Source organism: Amia ocellicauda, chromosome 4 (assembly GCF_036373705.1).
Source record: "Amia ocellicauda isolate fAmiCal2 chromosome 4, fAmiCal2.hap1, whole genome shotgun sequence".
In the NCBI taxonomy this organism is placed as follows: domain Eukaryota; kingdom Metazoa; phylum Chordata; class Actinopteri; order Amiiformes; family Amiidae; genus Amia; species Amia ocellicauda.
Window position 1 is genome coordinate 25,605,206 of NC_089853.1, and position 23,079 is coordinate 25,628,284.

The 23,079-nt window shown below is 40.9% G+C and overlaps 1 protein-coding gene across 2 annotated transcripts; it reads right to left on the reverse strand.

Annotated features, from left to right (window-relative positions):
* Positions 1-1,349: 1,349 nt before the first annotated feature.
* pkma (pyruvate kinase M1/2a) lies at positions 1,350-22,657 on the reverse strand. 2 transcript variants are annotated; one of them, XM_066701629.1, is made up of 11 exons: positions 22,552-22,657; positions 13,203-13,390; positions 12,663-12,754; positions 7,915-8,046; positions 7,303-7,489; positions 6,852-7,122; positions 6,577-6,727; positions 6,296-6,448; positions 5,171-5,337; positions 3,219-3,400; positions 1,350-2,993 (listed from the first exon to the last, which is right to left on the reverse strand). In XM_066701629.1, the coding sequence occupies exons 2-11, from the start codon at positions 13,363-13,365 to the stop codon at positions 2,887-2,889; spliced, it is 1,605 nt and encodes a 534-aa protein (XP_066557726.1). In that variant the 5' UTR covers positions 13,366-13,390; positions 22,552-22,657; the 3' UTR covers positions 1,350-2,886. The 2 variants fall into 2 exon arrangements, with proteins under 2 accessions (XP_066557726.1, XP_066557725.1); XM_066701628.1 differs by lacking the exon at positions 5,171-5,337 and adding an exon at positions 4,548-4,714 and having other exon boundaries at positions 22,552-22,656.
* Positions 22,658-23,079: the final 422 nt, after the last annotated feature.

The window sequence follows — 23,079 nt, forward strand, 5'->3', positions numbered from 1 at the left end:
CACTAATGGTTATTAATTTGTGATTTACCATATTTCTCAAGTCACAACTTGAACCTGAATGATGTAGAAGCCTACCTAATAACATCTCTTCCTGAAGCTGTATTCTCTGTGAAGTTTGTCCCATTCTTATCTGCTCTTAAGGCAATCTACTTCAAAGCTAAAAGCAGACCTGCAAAGAGCCTTGGAGGGGTCTGTATGGACTGTTCATCAGACAATTCATTATCAGGCAAAAACAGCACAAGCAGATGTGGTTTTAAAACTACCCCTCCACTGATAGGGGAGCCCCACAGACAGAATGCCAGATTGAAATGAAAGGAAGGCAGACAATGGCCGATTCAACTTTTACTGATCACACTGCAGATTTTTCAAATGACTGTTGTATTCACGGACAAAGCGGCCTCTTGCTGCATGGCGCATCATTCCAACAACCTCTCCCTGAAACAAAGGGGGAAATGGGTTTGTACAGGATCCACAAGTGGAAAATATTTTCCTTTCCACAAAAAGTAATTCACAACCTCAAAAACATCTCACTAAAGTCCCAATAACTCCTCATATTATATCATACTGTGAAGGACGCAAAAATGTAAAAATATGTAAAAATGGTATAGGAGTTCTCAAACAAGCCTAAACCATTACATTAGACATTGATGGAGCAATCAAAATCAGTGCCATTTTTTTTTTTTTTTTTTTAAATGCTTCCCTTGATCTGGTTTCAGTTCTTTGTGCATTGTTGAAGTCCCTATATATACACACACCTCACATTGGCAATGTCCGTTACACATGGACCGGTTGAAACTTTATACATTCTCTTTAGAGATGGGTAAAAAGATTTAAAGTCACTGAACTTTAAGCAAGTGTATCCTAGGAGGAAATGAAAAAGTTTGCAGTCCTGCACTGCATGAGACCTCAATTTGCAAAAATGAAGGAACTGTAGAAAATAAAAATTGAAACTTTTGCACTAAACATTCGATTTAAAGAGTTTATGGAGGAACGACAAAAGGAGTATGACTCATCTATGAAGTTTGCACACCTGCTTCCATGGAGAATTATAACTTCATAACTACAGATGAGCATGAAGCACAGCAGATGTGCCAGGTGAGATCAATAATCACTATTATAGGCAGTCTGATCATCTTCCTGGAACAAGGATTAAATAGGCAATTAGGTCTAATCACATACAGTCAGTAGGGATTATGAAACCCGATTAAATGTTACACCAATCCATAAATCTTAGTTTCAAGATGACCAAGTTTGCGCTTTCCTTACATATACAATGCAAAGAACATGTAGTGGAATATATAATACATTGTATATATACACGCACACACACACAAAAAGACCACAAGTCATCAGGTGCTCATCTTTATTGGTGGAAAATCCACAGTCAAGCAGGACAACTCAATACACCAGAGGTTTCTACATTTTTCCCCATATTGATTTTTAACCGTTACCACAAATCAGAAAGCTAGCAGAGAACAGCAGAACACACAAAAACAGATCTAAATCACTCCGAGACAGGACACCAGTGTAGGCTCTAGCACAGGAAGAATTGCAAGTGCTCCACCTGAAAATAGCTGACAGGGGAGAGGATGGTGAGAGGGAAGGCAAAGACCATCCCCTTATAGAAACCCTTAAAGTGCTGACCCAAGTTTAGTACCCAAGGCCACAGGCACTCCAACAAAGGGCAGACTAACATTCATATTAACTATTTTGCGACTTTAAAGTGGTTCTCAGAACAGGCTGAAAACCTTTTTCCAGGGTTAAGCAAAATCACAAACCATAAGCTTAGTTTTTCATGGCTCTTGGCTTTAACCAGATCAGATTTATAAAGGATCATTAAGTGAAACCAAGTTCAGTTGACTCGAGACCCCCACAAGAGCCCATGGTTTACAGCAAGCTTACGGAGAAAATTGCACACACCACACCAGCTCAACTGTGAAGCTGGTCACTGCTGCCCCCCTGTGGAATAAACCCACAACTGAAGCTTTCAAAACAGAGAAGTATCCTTTGGGAAAACAAAATGGCTATTTACAGAATTTACAGGGCTCCTACTTCCCCTTCTCAAATATTTCAGTCAAACCACTGCAATTCAGCCGTCCAAGATTAAATATTTATCTTAAAAATATATAGTTATTGGTAGCCCACTGTCTTAATTGCCACAATGTAAAACAATGCAAGATTACAGTAAGTGGAGTGCAGCATTTAAATACAGTACAGAAGACGCCAGATACACAAGACACGGAGTAACACTACTGTAAGCAAGGAGGCCCAGGCAACTGTTTTAATGCAAGACTAGACAGAGAGACCCAGCTGGAAACAAGGAACATTCATATAGGTCACAAATCCTTTAAAAATCAAAGTAGTAATCCTCTAATGAGAAAGGAGTTTTATTTAGTGGTCTGTCCAACACTGATCATATCCCTTATTCCAAGAGCCATCATTTGTTCATTGGTAAACCGGTTGTTAAACTCTATATGACAGTTACACCAGTCAGTGAAATCATGAGAAATTTATACTATTTTTTTTTGGTCTAACCAGGTGCCTGAGCCTTGTTCCTCAGCAGCCTAACTGCTTTCCAAAACAGAAGCCCAGCAAATTGCATTTGTGTTCTAGATAAAGTTTATTTTAATAAATATTATAGGTTCTGGCAACAAGTACAAGTGCCCTGGTTGACTAGCATAGATGAGAAAAACAAAATGGTGGAGGGGTTTTGGCCAGAAACAGTTTAAATGCACAAGCCTCAAAAGGCCTGGTGGTGTTTTTATCTAGATCAAAAGAACTTAACTGTAAGGAGTGGGTGAGCATGACATGACAGAACAGTAGGAAATGAAAGGACTGGGGCCTCACAAGCTGCTGCAAGAGAAGGGAGCAGTGCAGTCCCTCAGTTTAGGCTACAGGGACAACACGCATGGTGTTGGTGTAACCAGAACCTGGGCGCCACCCAGTCAGCACAATGACCATATCGCCACTCTTGAAGAACCCTCGAGTCTTGCCTAGAATACAAAATGGGAGAGGAGAAAAATCAACACTGGCATTTCAAAACAAATGCTATAGTTAAAAATATGCAACATGTTCATTGCCTAGCATTAAGATCTATTTTATGGATTGGAAGTGCAGATGCAAACTGAGCAACACTCAGTCATTGAGGTGGACATTAAGGAGATTATTATGAACTACAGATGAGTAAAGGAAGAGCCAAGCAGTTTCAGGATACTTACCAATCTCCATAGCAAAGTTGACACGCAGGTCAACATCCTCAGCCCACACTTCATGGGCAGGTTGAGTGAAGAGCACGGGGAACACGCCGCGGTACAGGTGAGCCTGGCGGGCCGTCTGCCCGTTACGGGTCACAGCGATTATTGGGGCGCGGGGGCGGTACTTGGAGATCAGGTGGGCGGACCTAAATGCAGAAGACAAGAGGTTCACTCACTATGTCCGATGATCACAGATGTGTCCAAAATTACCAGCGTTCCAGTGGGAGCTTTCAGTTATAGGCAGTAAACTGGTTTAGCCCTGCACAGCGATTATCATTATCACGGTATACATTGTATATACCCTTTCTGTGAGAAGCCCTACTGGTCCTGCATTGCTTTAGAAATGCAATTGGATTGATAATCCAATATAGAGTACATGGTAGTGGGCAAGCAGTTTCCCTTATTTTGGAAGCTCATGGTTGACACTGGATGAGCACACATAGCTTAGTCCATAGTCTGACATTGAGGGGAGAGAAAAAAAAAAAGTATACAAAATGTAATGCAAGGCAAATAAGTTATTCAAATAACAGGTGGGGGCAGTAATCCAAATAAAGTTGCAATATGGTGCATGTCCATACAGCTCTAGCACAACTGAAAATACCACCTCAAATGTCAAGGGCCAGGACTCAATCAGGAGGTCAGTGTCAATATACACTGTTAAAGAGCACAACACTGAAAGACTGGTAAAGTGACCATTTCAAAAGTATTAAAAGGGAGGAGGGGGTAATTGTCCAATTGCTTAAATTTGGAAGAGTGAAGGTCAAGAATTAAAAAAAGTTTGATTAAACAATGAAAGTAATATGCAATTAAGTGACTAATGCTGCTTCAAAGTTTATAATGCGTTACAGTATGCTACTTTCATCTTAAAAAAAAAAAAAAATTGCTTGGGTGTTCATGACTGTGAAAGCAGCCTTTGAAGGTTTATTTGGCAAAAACATCCCTGATGGAATTCAATGCCAATTTAAATTCAGCATTTTAAGTGTTAATGTTTTAAACCACCATTCTGCGGCCATTAAACTTACATTTGATTTTTTAAAAAGACCAATTGGAATGATTTCAGTCTCTTAACCAAAATAAACCATTCTAAGACTTTCTTGCTCTGCAGTTGCCCCAGATTGGGTCGAACTACAGCAGTCCTGATTTTTCTATGTAATTTGCTTTACTCCTTGAAATCCGTGAAAATAAGCCACTTACCTTCTTTCAAAACGCCAAACTTCAAGATGGGCTCCCAGTATGAATGTACTGGACACATCCTACCTTACAGATCCTAAGTGAGATGAAACTCCCCCTTACCTGCCAGACTTGGTGAGCACAATGAGGGCACTGGCACAGCACTTGAAGGCAGACTCTACAGCGCCAATGGCAGCGGCTTCAGTGGGATCACGAGTCAGGGGGGAAAGGCGGCGCAGCTCCTCGAACAGCTGCCGGTGGAACACGGCTGCCTCCGCTTCCCGAGCAATCTGCAGCCACCAGTGCCCGCAGGTGAGGGGGTTAGTTAGAACTCTCCTGGGCTCTCCCACAGCATTGCATACATTGCGACATGGACAGAGGTTGAAAATGGCAAAGCAGTTCAAGGCTGCGATGGCGGCTTAAATATAATGAACTCACACGCACAAAAGAACTTTGACATTTTCAAATTTTCCACCATGTCACAATCTACACCATCATAGCAATTCCCTTAGAGCCTCCCCTGTTCACCAGGCTGGATAAATCATATATTAACTGAAAGCCAACCTTCATCTCTTCAACAAAAGCTTTAAAAGCAACCAGGCTGCCTAAAAAAAAAAAAAACCCCACTAAGAGCACATAATTAGGGGTCTGAAAGTAGCACGGTGTATACACATGTATGGCTTGGTTACTTTGAAGGCGATTGGACAAGGAGATGAAGGGGGTGCCAGTTCCTTCTGACTGCCTACCTGCCAGACCCGGTCAGAACTAAGAAAGCTGAAGCTAAGATCTTAAAGGAAGCCTCAACAGCGCCGATGGCAATAGCCTCGGTGGGGTCATTGGAGTGCGGCGTTATGCGGCGAAGATCAGCAAACACCTGATGGTGGAATATAGCTGCTTCGGCCTCTCGAGCAATCTGCCATCAAGGCACAGGCGAAGTGGTGAGGAAGCAGAGAAAGACAGGCAGGAGGCAAAAAAAGGAAGAGGAAAGCACAGCATTTTAGTACCGTTTAGTTTGTGGGAGAAGAACGTTAAAAAGCAGGCAGTGGGAGCAAACAAGGGGGAGAGGAGTGAATTTGTGATTAACTGAATAAAATCATGTTTTATGAACTTCCCCCACATTTGCTTTACGGAAAGCATGAAAGATTTTGAGAAGGGTCAGAAACTGAGGTTTGCGAGAGATCCTATACATGATAGGACCTCCATTTATTTTACTTAACTTCCAACCAACACATTCACAAAATCTTTAAAACATTTCAATTGTGATCCAAACTGCAGACATGCCAGAAAGGATATGAAGGTGCGCAAGTTCAATATATTATTCTGGATTGTTAGTAAGCCCCAAAGCCATGAAGTTAAAGATTTCAGAATGTCAGTTTTAAAGCTCTATGCAGCCAATATCTACCTCTAAAATTAAGTGTTGCTAGCTAGAGAATTCAGCCTGTCAGTCAAGCAGTGAACCTGGATTAGTGCAGAGCTCAAACCAATCATTACTGAATACAGCAAGCACCTTAAAGGCAGAGGTGTTCGAGAAGGAGATCAGATACCCAAAAGGTTTATTCCAAACTCAAACTTGTTTTGGTACTAGGCTAGATTTACCAGGTTTTAAGCATACACGTCATATGTTGGCTATGTGGAGAGTGCAATGGTCAGTAGTATAATTATGGCCAGTCTACGTGTGCAAAACAGTCACTGTGCCAGAAGTGATACAATTCCCTTAAACAGGCAACTGCCCAGATAAAAGGGCCTAATTTAAGCAGTAAGGAATAAATATGCCAATCAAGTCACTTCACTTTCACATCTGGGCTATTCTCTAAAAATTCCCAAGATTACAAATAACTGTCTGAAGTGATGGTGTGATGTACAACACTTACCATGTGCTGCATGCGCACAGCCTCGAGGGGGTAGTCTCCCTTGGCGGTCTCTCCACTTAGCATGATGCAGTCTGCTCCATCCAGCACTGCATTGGCCACATCACTGCCCTCCGCACGGGTGGGGCGGGGCTTCTTAATCATGCTCTCCAGCATCTAAAAGCAAACCATATGGGTTAAAGGACTTCAAACTAGCTGGACATTTTACATTAAGTCTTGGACTGTAGTGTTGAGATTCATGCCTAGCAAAATCAGTTGCCCCTCATTGTGGGCTATGTAGGTACCTGAGTGGCACAGATGACTGGTTTCCCAGCTCGGTTGCAGCGGCCAATCATCATCTTCTGTGCAAGGAAGACTTTTTCGGCAGGAATCTCAATGCCCAGATCTCCACGGGCAACCATGATTCCATCACTGGCTTCCAGGATTTCATCAAACCTACCAAACCGAAGGAACAGGTCATTCCCAAATATTCTTCAAGAACCTGGAATCCTCAACAAAAAACGATCTAATTCAACATTAAGTTTCAGGCTCAGACAAAGGACCATCCCAGTTTGTTCACCTGCGCACACCCTCGTGGTTCTCAATCTTGCTGATGATCTTGATATTCTTGCCCTTCTCTCCCAGCACTTTCCTCACAGCATGAACATCAGCAGCCTTACGGATGAAGGATGCAAACACAATGTCTACATTCTGCTCCACACCAAACTCCAGATCTTGGACGTCCTTCTCCGAGACGGCCGGCAGGTCCACTGCAGCCCCGGGCAGGTTCACTCCCTTCTTGCTGCCCAGAGAGCCACCATTCTCCACCTCACACATGCAGTAGTTAGATCCTGCCAGCAAAGACAAAAAAAGGCAGATGTCATCTTGATCTCAACTCTTATACCTACCAAGCAAAATTATTCCAATATTGTAATTGCACAGGGGGGTGAAATATTGACAATTTTCACATTAAAATCTGAATGCTTAGTCTGGATTAATTTAGAAAAGGAAACGGGACAAGAAATGCTTACCAATCTCTTTGACCAACAGGGAGATGAGCCCATCATCCACATAGATCTTGCTGCCCACCTCAACCACCTTGGGCAGGTTCTTGTAGTCGAGCCACATAATGGTCTCATCACACTTCTCCTTGAAGGCATCATCAAGGGTCACCTTCAGCATCTCTCCTTTCTTCAGCTCGACCTCAGCAGTTCCACTCTGCAGGGGAGAATGTCAATCAGAAAACAGACTCTGCCCTCCTGCTCCACACATTTGTAAACTTACTCCACTGCATGCATTTATCTTTTTATCATTTAAGGTCTCAAAAGTTACTGGGCAAAGCAAGTAAACCATTTACATTTTAACTTCTGTTCAAAAAGCATTTTATTCTAGAATATAGAGCAGAACCAAATTAAGCTCACCTTATACTCCAAGGTCTATTACGTACACTTAAAAAGGCAAGAATGAACCCCATCTTTATTACACATTTATGAATATGGGAAACTGTATTCATTTGTTGAATTAGTGACAGCCAAACTGATAGGGAGACTGGATCAAGAGGATTGATTTGCGGTCTTGAATTACTCTAACCAGCATATGGCACAAGGGTGTGAAGAGGATTTCTTGGGGCTGTTACTACTCACTCCCTTGATGAGGCCAGTTCTGATCTCAGGTCCCTTAGTGTCCAGAGCCACAGCAACTGGTCTGTAGAGGATGGGATTAGCAGCAAAGCTCTCCGTGGCTTCTCGCACATTCTTGATGGTGTCTGCATGGTACTGCAAGAGGGAAACAGCCGAGATCAGCTCACACACTTGAAGTGGATAGTTTGTACAAATCAATCTAAAAATGCATCTACTTCAAACAGTTTAGTGAATTCTGTAAACTTAGTAGTTGAAGGGTGTCTTCCAAAAGCACTGTACAAGGAAAAGACACACACACACACACACACAACTCTGGAGCAGAGGGTCATGGGTTCAATCCCAGGTACTTTACCTAGATTGATCCAGTAAATGCTCAGCTGTATAAATTGGTAAAGTAAAAATGTATTGTAACAATCGTAAGTCACCCTGGATAAGAGTGTCTGCTAAGAAATGGAGTAATTTAAACAAACCAATTAAGTTTAAGTTCCATTGACATTAAACTTATAGCAATGATTTGACTGAACCATAAGTTTGGAAAAAAAAAACTTTAATCTATACTGGAGGAAGCGTTTTTCCTAGACAGTTTTGACAAAAGGAGCCGCAATTCAATATTTCCATTTGCAACAAGTATGTTCAAACTGACACCAGGTTTACTAGACAACCATGACTTGCAGTTGCGGTTACTTTGAAAGGATTCATAAGCTGTATGCAAAGAGGCTAGCAAAGCCATGACTAACCAAGCGAAACTTTAGACAAAGGGTCCAATATGTAAACTGATTCACATATGGTTCAGGTTCAACTGATTTACGGTTGCAAAATTAAGCTATAGAAAGGCTATTCGTTTTGTCTTCAATTAAAACTATCCATTGAATATTGCCAAAATAAATTAAAATAAATTGGTTTTAGAGACACAAATTGTACCCATTGTGGAGACTAAACAAGGCAGAAGACAAAGTCCAGATTTAACTGCTGGCATTCACAGACAACCAATGTGCATTGATTAGCTGGCACTTAAGCTGGGGTCAATACATGATTTCTACAATCCAACCCAATTTTGAGAACCGTGGGCAGCTCACGCTTAAATGACTATTTTGCACAGAATTTAAGTATTTTGCGTCATTGAGTGCACACAACACGATCGCTTAAGTAGAGGGGGTCAAACTTCGACTGATCTGAAATCCTTTGTCGTGGGGATCTCAGACAACCTCTAAACTCCCCAGATCTTGTGGAAACGCATGTGATCCATCCAGAGAAGAGGTAAACATGGACCTGGACATTTACAGGTCACGTTTGTGTAATACAGAAGTCTTCAGTTCTGCATTGCTCCACCAATGGGATCAGTGGATTTCTGCACAAGAACACAACCTCAAGCCACTGTTGCAGTTTGTGTTAGTCAGGAACAAACACAAAAAGGAGAAAAGAGGATGCGTGTGAAGACATGGCTGGGGAGGAGAGGGCAATAGACTGTATACTCTGTGCGAGAGCTGGAGGTGAGCAACAGTCACCGGCTATATCCATCCCACAGTATGTGCAGACCTGGGTAAATTACAAATTGGTATTTGAAAATATTTTCCCTGCATTACAGTATTTTCAAATAACCTGCCCCGAAACCACCATTGGAATTTGAAGTATTTTAATACGCTTATTCTCCCATCAGGCTTAGTCTTCCCTTTTATTTTCTTCAATCAGCTCAACTCTCATTGGCTGTTGCTGGTTTCCATGCAACACTGATCACAATCACCCTACATGATCAGTGCCAATTCAGCTGTAAATATTAAATGTTTAATAAAATCTTGGGGGCTTCGACTAGCTTACGATCGGATCGGAGTGGAAGGGACTGCATTGTGGACCGCCTCACACTACACAACCATCAGTAGCAGGGACGCGCCCCGACCTTGCTGCTTGTCGTGATGATCAGTGCAGATTTGTCAGGAGGGCCAAATCGGGCTTAAAATTGTGTATTGTGACCTAGGCATTAGTAGCTCAAATTAAGACAGTCTTGATTACAAAGTGTGGAAGTTCATAGACATCTGATGTTCAAGGCCACAGAACCATCAACATGAGAAATACTAATCTGAATAGTAGATGTAAAGTACCATTTGAGTGTGCAACCTTACATTTCCACTATTAATGGATTCCTTGTGATCAACATGCGTGTGCAAGGATTTTGCATCTCACTTGCCCTTTACTACATTTTATTCCAACAGGTGGCAGCAGAGCTACATATTGCTCTAACCTGGAAAACTCAGCAGAAATAAAGTTTATAATGGTTCAAGGTTTATTTTAAACCAAATTTCTATTACTTTAAAAGTAAATTTCCAAAAATTAGGAAACCCATTCAGAGAATAAACAAGCCAGTAACTTACAGAATTTTTTTCCCTCTCCCTTTATGGATGCCTTCATGCCACCTAATGTCTGTGAAGACTAATTGGAAAATGGGCTTAAAGTTGCAAGAATGCAGTATTCTCTTATCGGATTATGTACCTTAAGCTGTAGAACAAATCTAGAGCTGGGTTAGAGAGAAAAGAAGTTGGGTAAGCAAGAAAGGCTTTCCAGAGCTTAACCCTATGTATCCCTAGTAGTTGACCCAGATAAGGTCTTATTCACAGTGATTGAAAATATCATAACGCTCGCCGTTTGAAGAACAGTTCATATAGATTGCTTATGAAGCCACAAGGTAGATCACGCAATGCAATTACCAAACTAAAACTAAAAAGAGGATTCCCTTATGGGCAGAAATAAAAAGAGCACCATTCACCCAATCTGTTCCGTTTAACCCCTCTTGAGCAGAGCAGCTGGGAAAGGCCACAGGTCTCTGAAGCTAGACTTTTCAAACAGGTGCCTTCAGGCATTAAGAGTTGTGCCACATGAGAAACTAATTGCAGTTAACTAGATTACAGAGTATTGGAGTGCCCCAAAGAATGTCAGTAGTTATATTACATCAATAGGTAGCATACATTACACACAACTTCGATACATACAGGGATACAAATCTGAATGTTCTGAACTGCAATACCCAATGGAGAGACTTAATTTATTAAAATCAGTAGGATAACTACCCCATTTTACGACCTAACAGACTGAACACCCTACCCTAGTAGACACCAAAACTTCAAGCTAAGCCCACATTTTAAGTCAGTAGAAAGCAACCCTAAATTGAAAAATGTCTAATTTTGATAAGTGTTGCCAGTAAAGTGGTAAGTAATTTGATCAATACTAAATTAACACCCTCTAAATAACCTTAATGCTACCATTAGACCATTTCTACCATCTGTATACCAAATTAAAACCATCACAAATCGATTGCTACCAACAGATATACCAGTCATTGTTATTATAAATCAAATACTGAATTTCTGCAAGTATAATGGAATAGTATCTAACTGGAAAACGGATGTACCTAAGATGAGGATGAATAGGCTTCCCACAGCATCAGACTTCAAACTCGTACTCATACACGTACGGTGCAACTGGGAACAAGCCAGTAATCATAATAGGTTCTGTGTCACTTGAAAACATCCTTTGTCCTCCGATTTGTGAACTACACTGAACAAAAAATGTCCTTCAAATGAAGTGTGATTGGATATGGGCAATAATAGCTTAAAGAAAACAAGGAAAAAATGCCAACAAAGCCTTGGTTTACTATAAAAGCTGAATTAACTACAAATACAACTGTGACACGCAGGGTTATTGTCCTGTACAGCATGCCAATCCCAGTGTGAAAGTCCTTCCTGCTGGCCCCAAGACAACATAGGGGAAGGTCTACTTTCCCATAAGGCTTTGAAACTGACCTTAACCTCTCAGAGAAAGCATTAATCAGGCCGAGTGACTGAGATCAGTCATCTTCCCTATCCCACACACTGTAGAGATATATATGGAAAGCTGGGAGTCAGAGAAAGTATTTATAGCACTGAGGGCAAGTCAGAGAGATTAAGTTTCCTTTGCCCTTCTGAATGAATGCTGACAGCCTTTGCCCTCTCCTCCTAAAATGCCAACATTGTAAGAGACCTTTGGTAATTCAGAACAGACCAGCCTTAGTGTTCCAAGAGAGAAGGATACATATACAGAAAAATGGGATGAACCTTCCATAATCCAATAGGAAAACATTTATAGCAAGTAGGTAAAAACTTATACTATAATAAGTAATGCATATTTTTACCCTAAAGTCTTTATGCAATGCCACAAACACAGGAGAAATCTGGTCCCTTTAGTTCAACAATCATTTCAACCTGCAGTGTGTTCCTGTACACCTTCAGGTATGCAGGGGTTTATAACTAAAATTAAGGTCTGGCTATTGTAGAAGATCAAATCTTGAGTTTGCTTGGACAATTTCCCTTGTCAAAATTATACTACAAGAAGTCTCCAGTCAGACACTACAAGACTTAAGGGGAGGTGACAGAAGACTTCCATTTATAGGGATGACCTTTGGGTGTACAGCAAGAATGTCACCACGAAGGGCATGACCTGCCAGGAGCACTGCAGGCTGGTGCTGCACAGTAAGGAAACTCGGGGATGGGGACACTTCACAGTAGTAAACCTTGGGAGAATACATTAATTTCCTGTTGAATTTTAGTTTAGATTTATACATCATTTTTAAATAGAAGGGGGGGGGAGGAGGAGGAGAGGAAAAAGCTGGAACCAGATGCATGCGAGCTTTAAATATAGATCATGCCCCGAAGTCTTCATGCAAAACCTTCAATATTACTGGGGCTGCAAAATAATTGTATTAATGAACACATCACAAGGCCTACCTCATGAGTGCCATGAGAGAAGTTCATCCGTGCCACGTTCATTCCCGACTTGATCATTTCCTTCAGAGTCTCAACAGACCGAGAGACAGGGCCTGCACACGTAGAGAAGCAAGATGGAATAAATTAGTTCAACAATTTCATGGAAGCCTAGGCCAGGAAAAAGTATTAACGGTCTTTTACAGTTAACTTAACCATTTACTGCAGAATTTTCACAATGGCTCTGAATAGGTACGCTTCCGTTTCAATAGCCATCTCAACTTGTCGCCTTGACTAACATCACAAGTCTCAGAAACAATTACAACATAACTTAGCAGGGGGGGAGATGACTAACGATTACCCTCCATCCACCCTGTGCCCCTCTGCTGTGATTATCACACAGCAGATTAAACCGTTTAGACATTTACATCACACTAAGGATGGGTTCCATATAACACTTCCTTGCTGCAATGTAGTGCTAACATTTAGGAAGTTGGTATTATGCTTAAAAACGAAAGAAAACATAGGTCAAATCACACAGTGTAGGCCAGGGGAATCACTGACCAATGGTGCAGATGATGCCAGTGTTGCGGGCAGTGGTGGGCTCGGAGTCGATGTCCAGCAGACACAGATGTTCCAAGAACGTGTCAGCCATGGCCGCGTTGAGCTGCTGCGTTTGGATGAATGCAGTGCCCATGTCATGGGCCTGGGTCTTTGAAGTCGGCATGTTGGTGGTCACTGCTGGAATTGTCCTGCAACACAAATTAAAAGCTTCATAAATTTAACCGTCTGCTGAAGGAATTGTACAAGTAACCACCAAATGTGCAAAATTACTAAATCTCTTCAAGTGTTCAGCCATATAAATGAAAGACTACACAAGCCAAATAAGGTTTCAGCTCAAGTCTATCAAGGCGTTTTGTGAGGTTTTCTGCATTCACGAGACTTAAAGTAGGCTAATGCACACATGAAACCAGCCTTGTTACACTGCATGGATGAGTGCGGATGTAATTTGAAAACCGTACAGGTGAGTTTAAGTTCTCATTATCAATTCAAACCCACACAACATGTAATCATTTAACATCTTGCATTTCATAGATGGAGGGCGTGCAGTATTTAATGAAATATAGGCTAGATTAATCTAAATTCAGCAAGCCTGGAAAATTCTCAGTCAAATTGACAATTAAACCAGCACTGAAATTATTTTTGCCTTAAAGAATTCTTTAAGTTCATGGACACAAAGTTCAAACTATGAAAGACATTAGCACTCATACAGAATTTAAAGACAGGCCACAAGTCATACATTTAACATGAGCTAAACAAGTTTTGGACTACTCCATATGGAATACCAAAAATAGTTTACTAGTGTAGAGCTCTAATGTACAAAAGTCATGTGCATCCATAATTTTTTCAATCCATATACCCTCAAGGAAACTTTCACAAAACTTGTTTACTCAAATGTTAGCAATTGCCATTTCTCAAATCTTTGATCTTACCCTATAACCCTATAGCAAATCCAGTGAAGAGTCGAGACTTCAGAGATGTGAAATCACAGAATCTGTTACCACATGTGAATAAGCACGTGGAACGCTGCAAGAGGAAGCAGAGTCCCAGTTCTCACAAGAGGAAGTGTGAGGAAGCTGGCCCTAGCCCTCTACGTGCAGTCTCCCCCTCCAATGAGTCAACCTAACCACCCAATTGCACTACAGTGTACTCACACAGTACAGCCCAGCAATAGACTTCCGGATGATAACACTGCCTTTATTTGCACTATTTTATAGATCTGTTCATGAAGTTGATTTCGACAGGATGCTGTGAACATCACAAGAAGTGATAAAAGGGAAGGATGCAGAAGGGGGAAGGGGAAAAAGTAACCACAAGACCTGGAGTTTTAAAAGTGCGTTTTTGGCCCAATTAGTCTATACTCCAACCAGTAAATGTCCATATTCAAGAACACAAATCTCAATAAAGAACAGAAGTAATTTCTGTACTAAAACAAAACTAATCCCTAGACATCTACTCTATTTTCAAAAAGGGGAAGAAAAAGTTATATCAAGGTTGGGTCAAAGAACCTCAACATCTTGCAGTGGCGGGATGTTCAAGTCATACAAGTAACGGACAATAGACCATCATTCAGCAGGACTATACACTGCACATTTATTCAGTTTGCAATAGTTATGAGAAATGGCAAAAAGGTCTGACAAGACCCTAGTGGTCTACTGCAGACAAAACATTTTAATGAAGAAAAGTCTAAAGAAACTTTAAAAATGGTCACTAAAGAACCAGCAGTGATTTGTTCTTATGTACTTTGTCACCTACTGATTCTCACTTGTACGTGCTCTCAAGTGTTGTAGAAAGGTCTATCACTGTAAAGATGCAAGAAATTAGCACTCAAGGATACAGAGCATAAAATGGTAAAAGCAGAAAAATGCACTTCCCTTCAGTCACAACCTGAATTTCATTGGAATCACTGCAACAGGCTGTGGTTTTACCGTTTACATTGGAATTCATTATTGCATAATCTAGCAAACTAACAGGTTTTAAAAAAATTGCATAAATTACTGTATTGCAGAACTCCCTGTGCTGTCGAACACAATCGCCAAGTATTTATTCTGCAAAGGATTTCCACTTCGGTTTCTCCTAGCACTGGATAAGTCAATGTGTAGACTAAAGGCCTTTACTGAAGGACCAGAAAAGCATGTGTGAAGGGAGCAAATTGTCAAACTATTCAGGTCTGCGCTACAACAAGATATGCATTCTATGTCCATTTATTCAAGGTCATCTCTGAGAAGTGTCCATGCAATGACTAAGAATCTACAGGCATCAGATGATTTGCACACCATCTGTATAGGAAGACTTATGATCAGAACCAAAATGCAAGCAGAGGTGCTGCATCAGAAGCTGGAGTGTCAAAATGGTACTCGGCAATTCTACAAGATAACACCTTCAAGGCAGGTATTAAAACTCTTTTAAAATCAAGTCTGTGGAAAAGCAGATCACCTAAAATTGGTACTGCTTCTCTAAAAGCAAAGTTGTGGCCTATGCATCCTTCAAAACAGAGGAGCTGGAGAACACAAATTCAAAGGCCTCTGCATTTCTGCATATATACAGTACTTTGCAAACATTTTAGGCAGGTGTGAACAAATGCTGTAAAGCAAGTGCTTTCAAAAATAGACATGATAATAGATTATATTTATCAATTAACTAAATGCAAAGTGAGTGAACAGAAAAATCTACATCAAACCCATATTTGGTGTGACCACCTTTTGCATCAATTCTTCTAGGTACACTTGCACAAAGTCAGGGATTTTGTAGGCATATAGTCAGGTGTACGATTAAACAATTATACCAAACAGGCACGAATGATCATCAATTCAATATATAGGTTGAAAATCATTAACTGAAACCGAAACAGCTGTGTAGGAGGAATAAAACTGGGTGAGGAACAGCCAATGAGGTGAGGTTGCTGAAGAAAGTTTACTGTCAAGTCTCACACCATGGCAAGACTGAGCGCAGCAACAAGACAAGGTAGTTATACTGCATCAGCAAGGTCTCTCCCAGGCAGAAATTTCAAGGCAGACAGGGGTTTCCAGATGTGCTGTCCAAGCTCTTTTGAAGAAGCACAAAGAAACGGGCAACGTTGAGGACCGTATACACAGTGGTCGGTCAAGGAAACTTACTGCAGTAGATGAAAGACACATCATGCTTACTTCCCTTCGCAATTGGAAGATGTCCAGCAGTGCCATCAGCTCAGAATTGGCCGAAAACAGTGGGACCCTGGTACACCCATCTACTGTCCGGAAAAATCTGGTCAGAAGTGTCTTCCATGAAGGGCTTGTAGCCAAAAAGTCATACCTCATACATGGCAACATGGCCAAGTGACTCAACTATGCACACAAACACAAGAACTGGGGTGCAGAGAAATGGCAGCAGGTGCTCTAGACCGAGTCAAAATTTGAAATATCTGGCTGTAGCAGAAGGGAGTTTGTTCGCCGAAGGGCTGGAGAGCGGTAGACGAATGAGTCTCTGCAGGCAGCAGTGAAGCATGCTGAGAGGTTCCTTGCAAGTTTGGGGCTACATTTCTGCAAATGGAGTTGGGGATTTGGGCAGAATTAATGGTCTCCTCAATGCTGAGAAGTACAGGTAGTTACTTATCCATCATGCAATACCATCAGATAGGCATCCGATTGGCCCCAAATTTATTCTGCAGCACGACAACGACCCCAAACATACAGCAAGTCATTAAAAACTATCTTCAGCGTAAAGAAAAACCAGGAGTCCTGGAAGTGATGGTAGGGCCCCCCCAGAGCCCTGATCAACATTGAGTCTGTTTGGGATTACATGAAGAGAGAAGCAACTGAAGCTGCCTAAATCCACAGAAGAACTGTGGTTAGTTCTGCAAGAAGTCTGGGCCAACCTATCTGCCGAGTTCCTTCAAAAACTGTGTGCAATTGTACCTAGACAAATTGATGCGGTTTTGAAGGGAAAGGGTGTTCACACCAAATATGGATTTCATGTATATTTTTATTTTGATCACTCACTTTGCATTTAGTTAATTGATAAATATAATCTATTAACATGTCTATTTTTGAAAGCACTTACTTTACAGCATTTTCACACTTGCCATAAACTTTTGCACAGTACTGTATTTGCTGCAAACAAGTTGTGCATATCAGTTTATTGCCATTCTTACATAAACATCCAGATACTGGATCTGAAAGACTGTCCAACATATTTAAAAGCTTTATTTAATGATCAGAAGTTCACATAAATCAGTCGGGGGATAAAGGGACTGTTTGGGCATGTAGGAACATTGCTCACAATGTGGGATGTGATGCAAGGATGTAGACTACATTTGAATTATAATTAAAAAGGTGGTATAGGGTTAGCACTCTGTATGATGTCCAGAGTCTCAGGGCTGCTGCAGCCAGCGCTGGAATCTGAATCAGCAGCTCAGTGGCCTGACACCCTGCTGCAGCACTGCTCTGACAACAGCCCATGCGGCACAAGTCATCAAGACGGTCTTTACATTGATGCACAGACTGGATACTGCCCCAGCACCACAGAAGGATGTACTGAACAGGAGTCAGTCTGCAGCAGCCACAAATCACCAAAACATCATTTATTTATTAGCAGATGCCCTTGTCCAGGGCAACAGAATACAGATAGACTACAGTTACAAGCTACAAGTTGTTCTCAAATACTAATACCATTGTATATAATGCTGAATGCATCAATAGCAGATACAGTAACACGTGAGCAGATGGGGGCCTTTAGATCAGCACTCTTGGGTGGAACAACGGCTCCATTAGACTGTGCCAGGATCTATATACCCACGAGTGGATATCAAGTGATCTGTTGAGCCACTGTCTTCCATTCTTACAAAACCCATTTTTACTTCCCCATTGCACTTCTCTTATCTCCAAATCACCAGAGAAAAATAAAATAGTGAACAAGAATTATTTCTAGGACAGCTAGGGGTTTCCACACACAAAAGGCAAAGTGACTTCTGGAAGCAGTGTCATTCAGCACATTCAATATACTAGGGAGGGAAAATGAATGATTATTTTCATTTGATCTACAGTAAAAGGGACAAAGTAGGCTGAACGATCATTTACTTTGGTGCCCCGCTTTAATGTTAAGAGTTTTGGCCAAGAGGTCAGGCTACAAACTACAGGCAAAAAAACAGCAGTAGTGCTGAACTAAAAGGCCGCAACAGCCTTACAACAAGACATCTCCCTTGCTTTAAAATAGACTGTCCCCTGTGATGGACATGCGTGAACTGCAATAGGCTTAAAATCAGATAAGCACTGATCTGAAGGAATGATAATTTCAAGGTCAGGTGCCTTGAAATCATGCATGTACAGCAGCAGTCTTTTAAATTGTTTTAAAATACTTAAATCTCAAAAGTGGAGAAATTAAAATTCAGAAAGAGGAGCAACATACCCACTAATCAATTTCTAAAGCACTAAAGCTACACTCACCTTGCATCCAATTTCAACAGAGAAGGTTTATTTGACCCTAGCTTGAACATCAAATACCGGAAAGTGCAGTTGTTCCTCCTGAAGCAGTTCAGGCATTTTATTGCAAAGGCCTTACCCAGAAACCCTAGTATGGGGTATCGCTACACAGGAGAGGAGGACAATAGAAAAAAAAAAAAAAGGCAGCCTCCAACTAACACCCCCTATGAGAGCTGTAAGAACACACCATTAACAGCAGCCTTCATAGCAGTTACTACAAGCTACCAGAAATAAAACCATGCCTTCTAAAATAGCTCCATTTGAGGATTATGCTAATCCTTCACCTCAGTCATGACAGCATGAAAAAAAACATGTAGCCTAAGCCACACATCTAACCATTTTACTTTTCAAACTTTGCTGTAATTCTATCACAAATATTAAAAAGTTGCAATAAAAGCCAAACAAACAAAAAAAAAAAAATCTAAAACAAATTAAAAGCAATGTGGTAGTTTCCACAGTTCAGAAATACTCAAGCTGCCCATGAGAAACTGCTGACAATTTAAAACAAGCCCAAAGTTATTACCATTACCATTTTGTTACTAAATGGTAAATAATGGTGCATAATATAGCATAGTGTGCTACTACATGGCTAGTTCACATACTCATGTAAAGTAATCTGAAATGTAGTTTAAAACTGATAAAGATTGAAGGGTGTAGCCCCACTATAAATCTGAGGTTTGCACTGACCTTAGTATTCAAAACTGAAAAAAATATCCACTAGTGAAAGGCAGGTTTGATTTCCTGGCTTTGAAAAACAGACGTTTCAAAGAATGCCAGTTTTAAGTTTCTCACTTCATAATTATTTCCAAATAAAATGAGTATGAAAGCCATCAAAGAGCAAGTTAGAGAAAAGGGAAATCCAGAAAAAGGGAGGGGTTCGAGTCATACGAGCTGTGGCTCGTCTACAACCAAGACTGTGTCATTTAGTACTAGAAAAAAAAAAAAAAAAAAAATGTTTAAATCAAATACAAATACAATTTTCTAACCCTTAAGTCTGGTAAAGAAAACATTAGTCATAGTTACAATGTTAACATCTCAATTCATTCAACTAACTCCTTTTGGGGGCTTCATGAATAAGAAGCAGAGTATGGTTAGAACTTCCCCACACATTCAGAATTTCCTTTTTGAGTATGTTTGTGAAGTGAGTAATGGAAAAGCTGAAGGATACAAACCAATACTCAGTCACAGGTGGTAATTACTTTCATGCTTACTCATCTTTTAGAAAATCCTTTGTGGTGTCCTCTGGGGAAGGTGGCAAGGCCTACATGGTTGGAAACCTATGAACTATTTGGAGAGAGAATGCCAGCCTTGATAACCAGGTATGCACATTAACGGATACGAAAATATACCTGCTGAAATTCTGCAAATGGCTATTAAATACATTTACTGTATAAACGGACGTTATTTGAGGGGGGGTGAAGTAGTTTTATGACTTTGCATTAATTTCCTAAATACCATCAAAACATTGCAGAAATACAAAAACATTCTGGAAGTGGACCATATAAAAGCCTCCTTCAGAAGTAGAGTAATCAGTAGGCCTAATTCATTTTCAAGGTTAGAGACATACTGCTCTCCTCCTACATTGAGGAAGACAAGTATTTACTTTCAAATACTTTCTAGCAGAAATGGTTTAAACAAATTAACACCCACACTGGAGAGGAGAGACAGGGAAAACCACCACCACTAACTATTCTAAATCTTCATAATGAGAGCTGTAGGAGGGATTTATATGCACAAATCTGGAAAAATGACTGGTTGAATTTCTTAAGGGTTTCCCAACCTAAATTACAGCCATAAATTGGTAATGTTTTACCTGTACCATTCTCTGGGGAAGAGTTGGCTTTATAATATAGCACATCTAAGTTGATCCCCCCGCCCCCCCCCCCAAAAAAAAGTTCCTATCCTAACTCAAAAATAAAGCATGCAAGGAAGTCTAAAATTAAAGACTACTAGGGCCAGGAGGCAGGCACATCTAGCATAAAGTCTATGCTGGCTGTGTGCCACCAGATTCTGCAGGATTGGCACAGAGGAAGGGAGGAGGGGTCTGAGAGTCAGGAGATCCAGGTATGGAATTCAACTTGCCCAATGAAAGGCTATGAGGATAGACAAACCATCGCTTTACCCATCAATCATGTAGACCGGGAACACGATGCTACATTAACAAGCAACTCCACAAGTAAATGGAAAACCTGAAATGCATACATCTTAACAGCTCTAAAGACTTTAGAGTGGCAGAAATTTGAGAGTTTCCACATCCTTATGAAGTGCCATTGGACATCTTTTATGAAGATAGTATAACCTTGAAAACCATCCAGACCACTCTTAACAGGCCTGCACAGCATTGCAGTGGATTTTATAGATTGACCCACTGCAGGAGCAGCAATGCAGTGGTGCCCCTGAACACGCACAAACTGGTGCAATAGGACCTATATTTTCCTAAACTTAGCCGATTTGGCTTTCTGAACTAAAGGCAAACCAGTTTCCCCTGACAAATGCACATAAAAATTAAGTTAAATGTTAAAGTCAGAACAGTGCATAGCAATGAGCACACCTTAACCAATACAATTAGAAGAACATTTTACATTCCTTGAACAGATCATCTGCCATCCTTGCCCAGGGACTTCTGCAGCAATGGCATGCATAACAGCTGCTGTGCTGGTCTTATTTCTGGAGATGTTCCAATGTTTCTCTTGAATTTGATCTTAATGGAACAAAGCTTAAAATAATCATGGTTTAACTTGATTAACTTGTGCATGGTTTGCTTGCACCTTCCAATTGAGTTAAAAAGGAAAAACACTGCAGCTCCCCAACAACGTATATACATTATAAAGACCGTACAGGCTACATGTCAAAAGTCAGGCTGATGCTCAATACGATTTGAAAGTCATGAAGGTCAGAATGCCAACAGCTATACAGACGTCACGAATAACCGGCTTAATCCCCCTTATGACTGAAACGAGCATCACATCCAACACAGCTCCTGCAGAATAAAGTACTCAAAACCATGCATTAAAGCTCATAGTGTATAGATTTCACCACAAAAAAAGCTTGAATACATGGTTTACAAAGACTTTTCTGGAACAAACGGGTGTTACTGAATCGAGATTGCGTTGGAAGGAAGAAGGGGAGAAGTAGGCCCGAGTGTAGTATCGCAGTACGACTCGGCTGCTAGCGCCAGCATCGCTCAGCTGCGTCATCTTTCTCCCCCCAAAGGACGATTATTTTATCTGGACGTAGAGGAAAATCTATAGAAACCTGCATATGGATTAACTGACCCCCTTCTCATGTCTGACAGAAGCAACTGTACTACAACCGATCAACGTGAAAAATATGAATGCAAAGACAAGGGCGTCTGCTAATAAAGAAGGTGCACATAGTACTGCACATGTCAGACTTGGCTACTTTAAGAAACAGGAAAAGTGTGAGGGTCACAAGAAAACTACTTCCCTGTTGCAGTTAGGATATGCAAGGGCTTAATTAAATTAAATTAATTGTCATCTGACCAATACAGGACTAAAGCCTGAACGCACAGCAGACTGAATTAAATGATGCGACACCTTACACACCAACTAGGAAGAAGAAAATACCGGAGGAAGAAGAAATCCACGTCAAGTCGAATCGGAAATTAAGTTGAGGGGGTCATACATGCATCAATTACAAATAACAAGTGGTTATAAATTAAATCAGAAGTTTGACTTAAATAGAAGAGCACAACGTTACAATTAGGGCACTCCCACTGTGCAACAAAACACACCCATGGAGCTGCAACACTCGAGCCCTCGTTACGAACTGACAGCCCCATATTCAAATCCGCGTTCATACACATAAATTAGCCTTTACAGGATAAACTCGTCGGTCCGGCCATTGGGGAGTGCTTTCCCAGCGCATTCACTCACCTTCTCTAGACGAGCACTTGCGAAGACTACCGCACACTCCAGCACCGGCTCAAGGTGATACTTTTAACCAACCGGCACTCCTTTCCGGAGTCAGCTTTCAGTATCGTTCCGAGCACAAAATAGACCTTGTATTAAAAAACCCTATCATCCGCCGTTTAAACTAAATGTCACAAATATTTTAACAGATCTGCACAGAGGTATACAATATTTAAAATGAACACGACGTACACGTTTGTCCTCAAATAAAACCATATACCATCGAAGAAGGTTACACTGCAGGGAGTTGTGCTGCGGTTTCTCCGGAGCCAATCAGTGGGCCACGCTGGGATACTGACGCATGGGGTGATCACGTAACTGAAAGGCTGCGGCAGGAATTGATTTAGAGATCAATTATAGCAGCTTGTAGTGAGTGTGCACTTATAATAATAATAATAATAATAATAATAATAATAATAATAATAATAATAACAATAATATAGGTATTGTTTTAAATCGAAATTGTGTAATTTCCTGATGAATATAGTTATC

Excerpts from the sequence above, each read along its gene's own strand:
- pkma (XM_066701629.1), bottom strand. The coding sequence starts at position 13,365 with ATGCCGACTTCAAAGACCCAGGCCCATGACATGGGCACTGCATTCATC. Across the intron at positions 12,755-13,202 it reads TGGCATCATCTGCACCATTG|GCCCTGTCTCTCGGTCTGTT; the intron begins GTCAGTGATTCC and ends CTACGTGTGCAG. Across the intron at positions 5,338-6,295 it reads CTGTGCGCATGCAGCACATG|ATTGCTCGAGAGGCCGAAGC; the intron begins GTAAGTGTTGTA and ends CCTTGATGGCAG.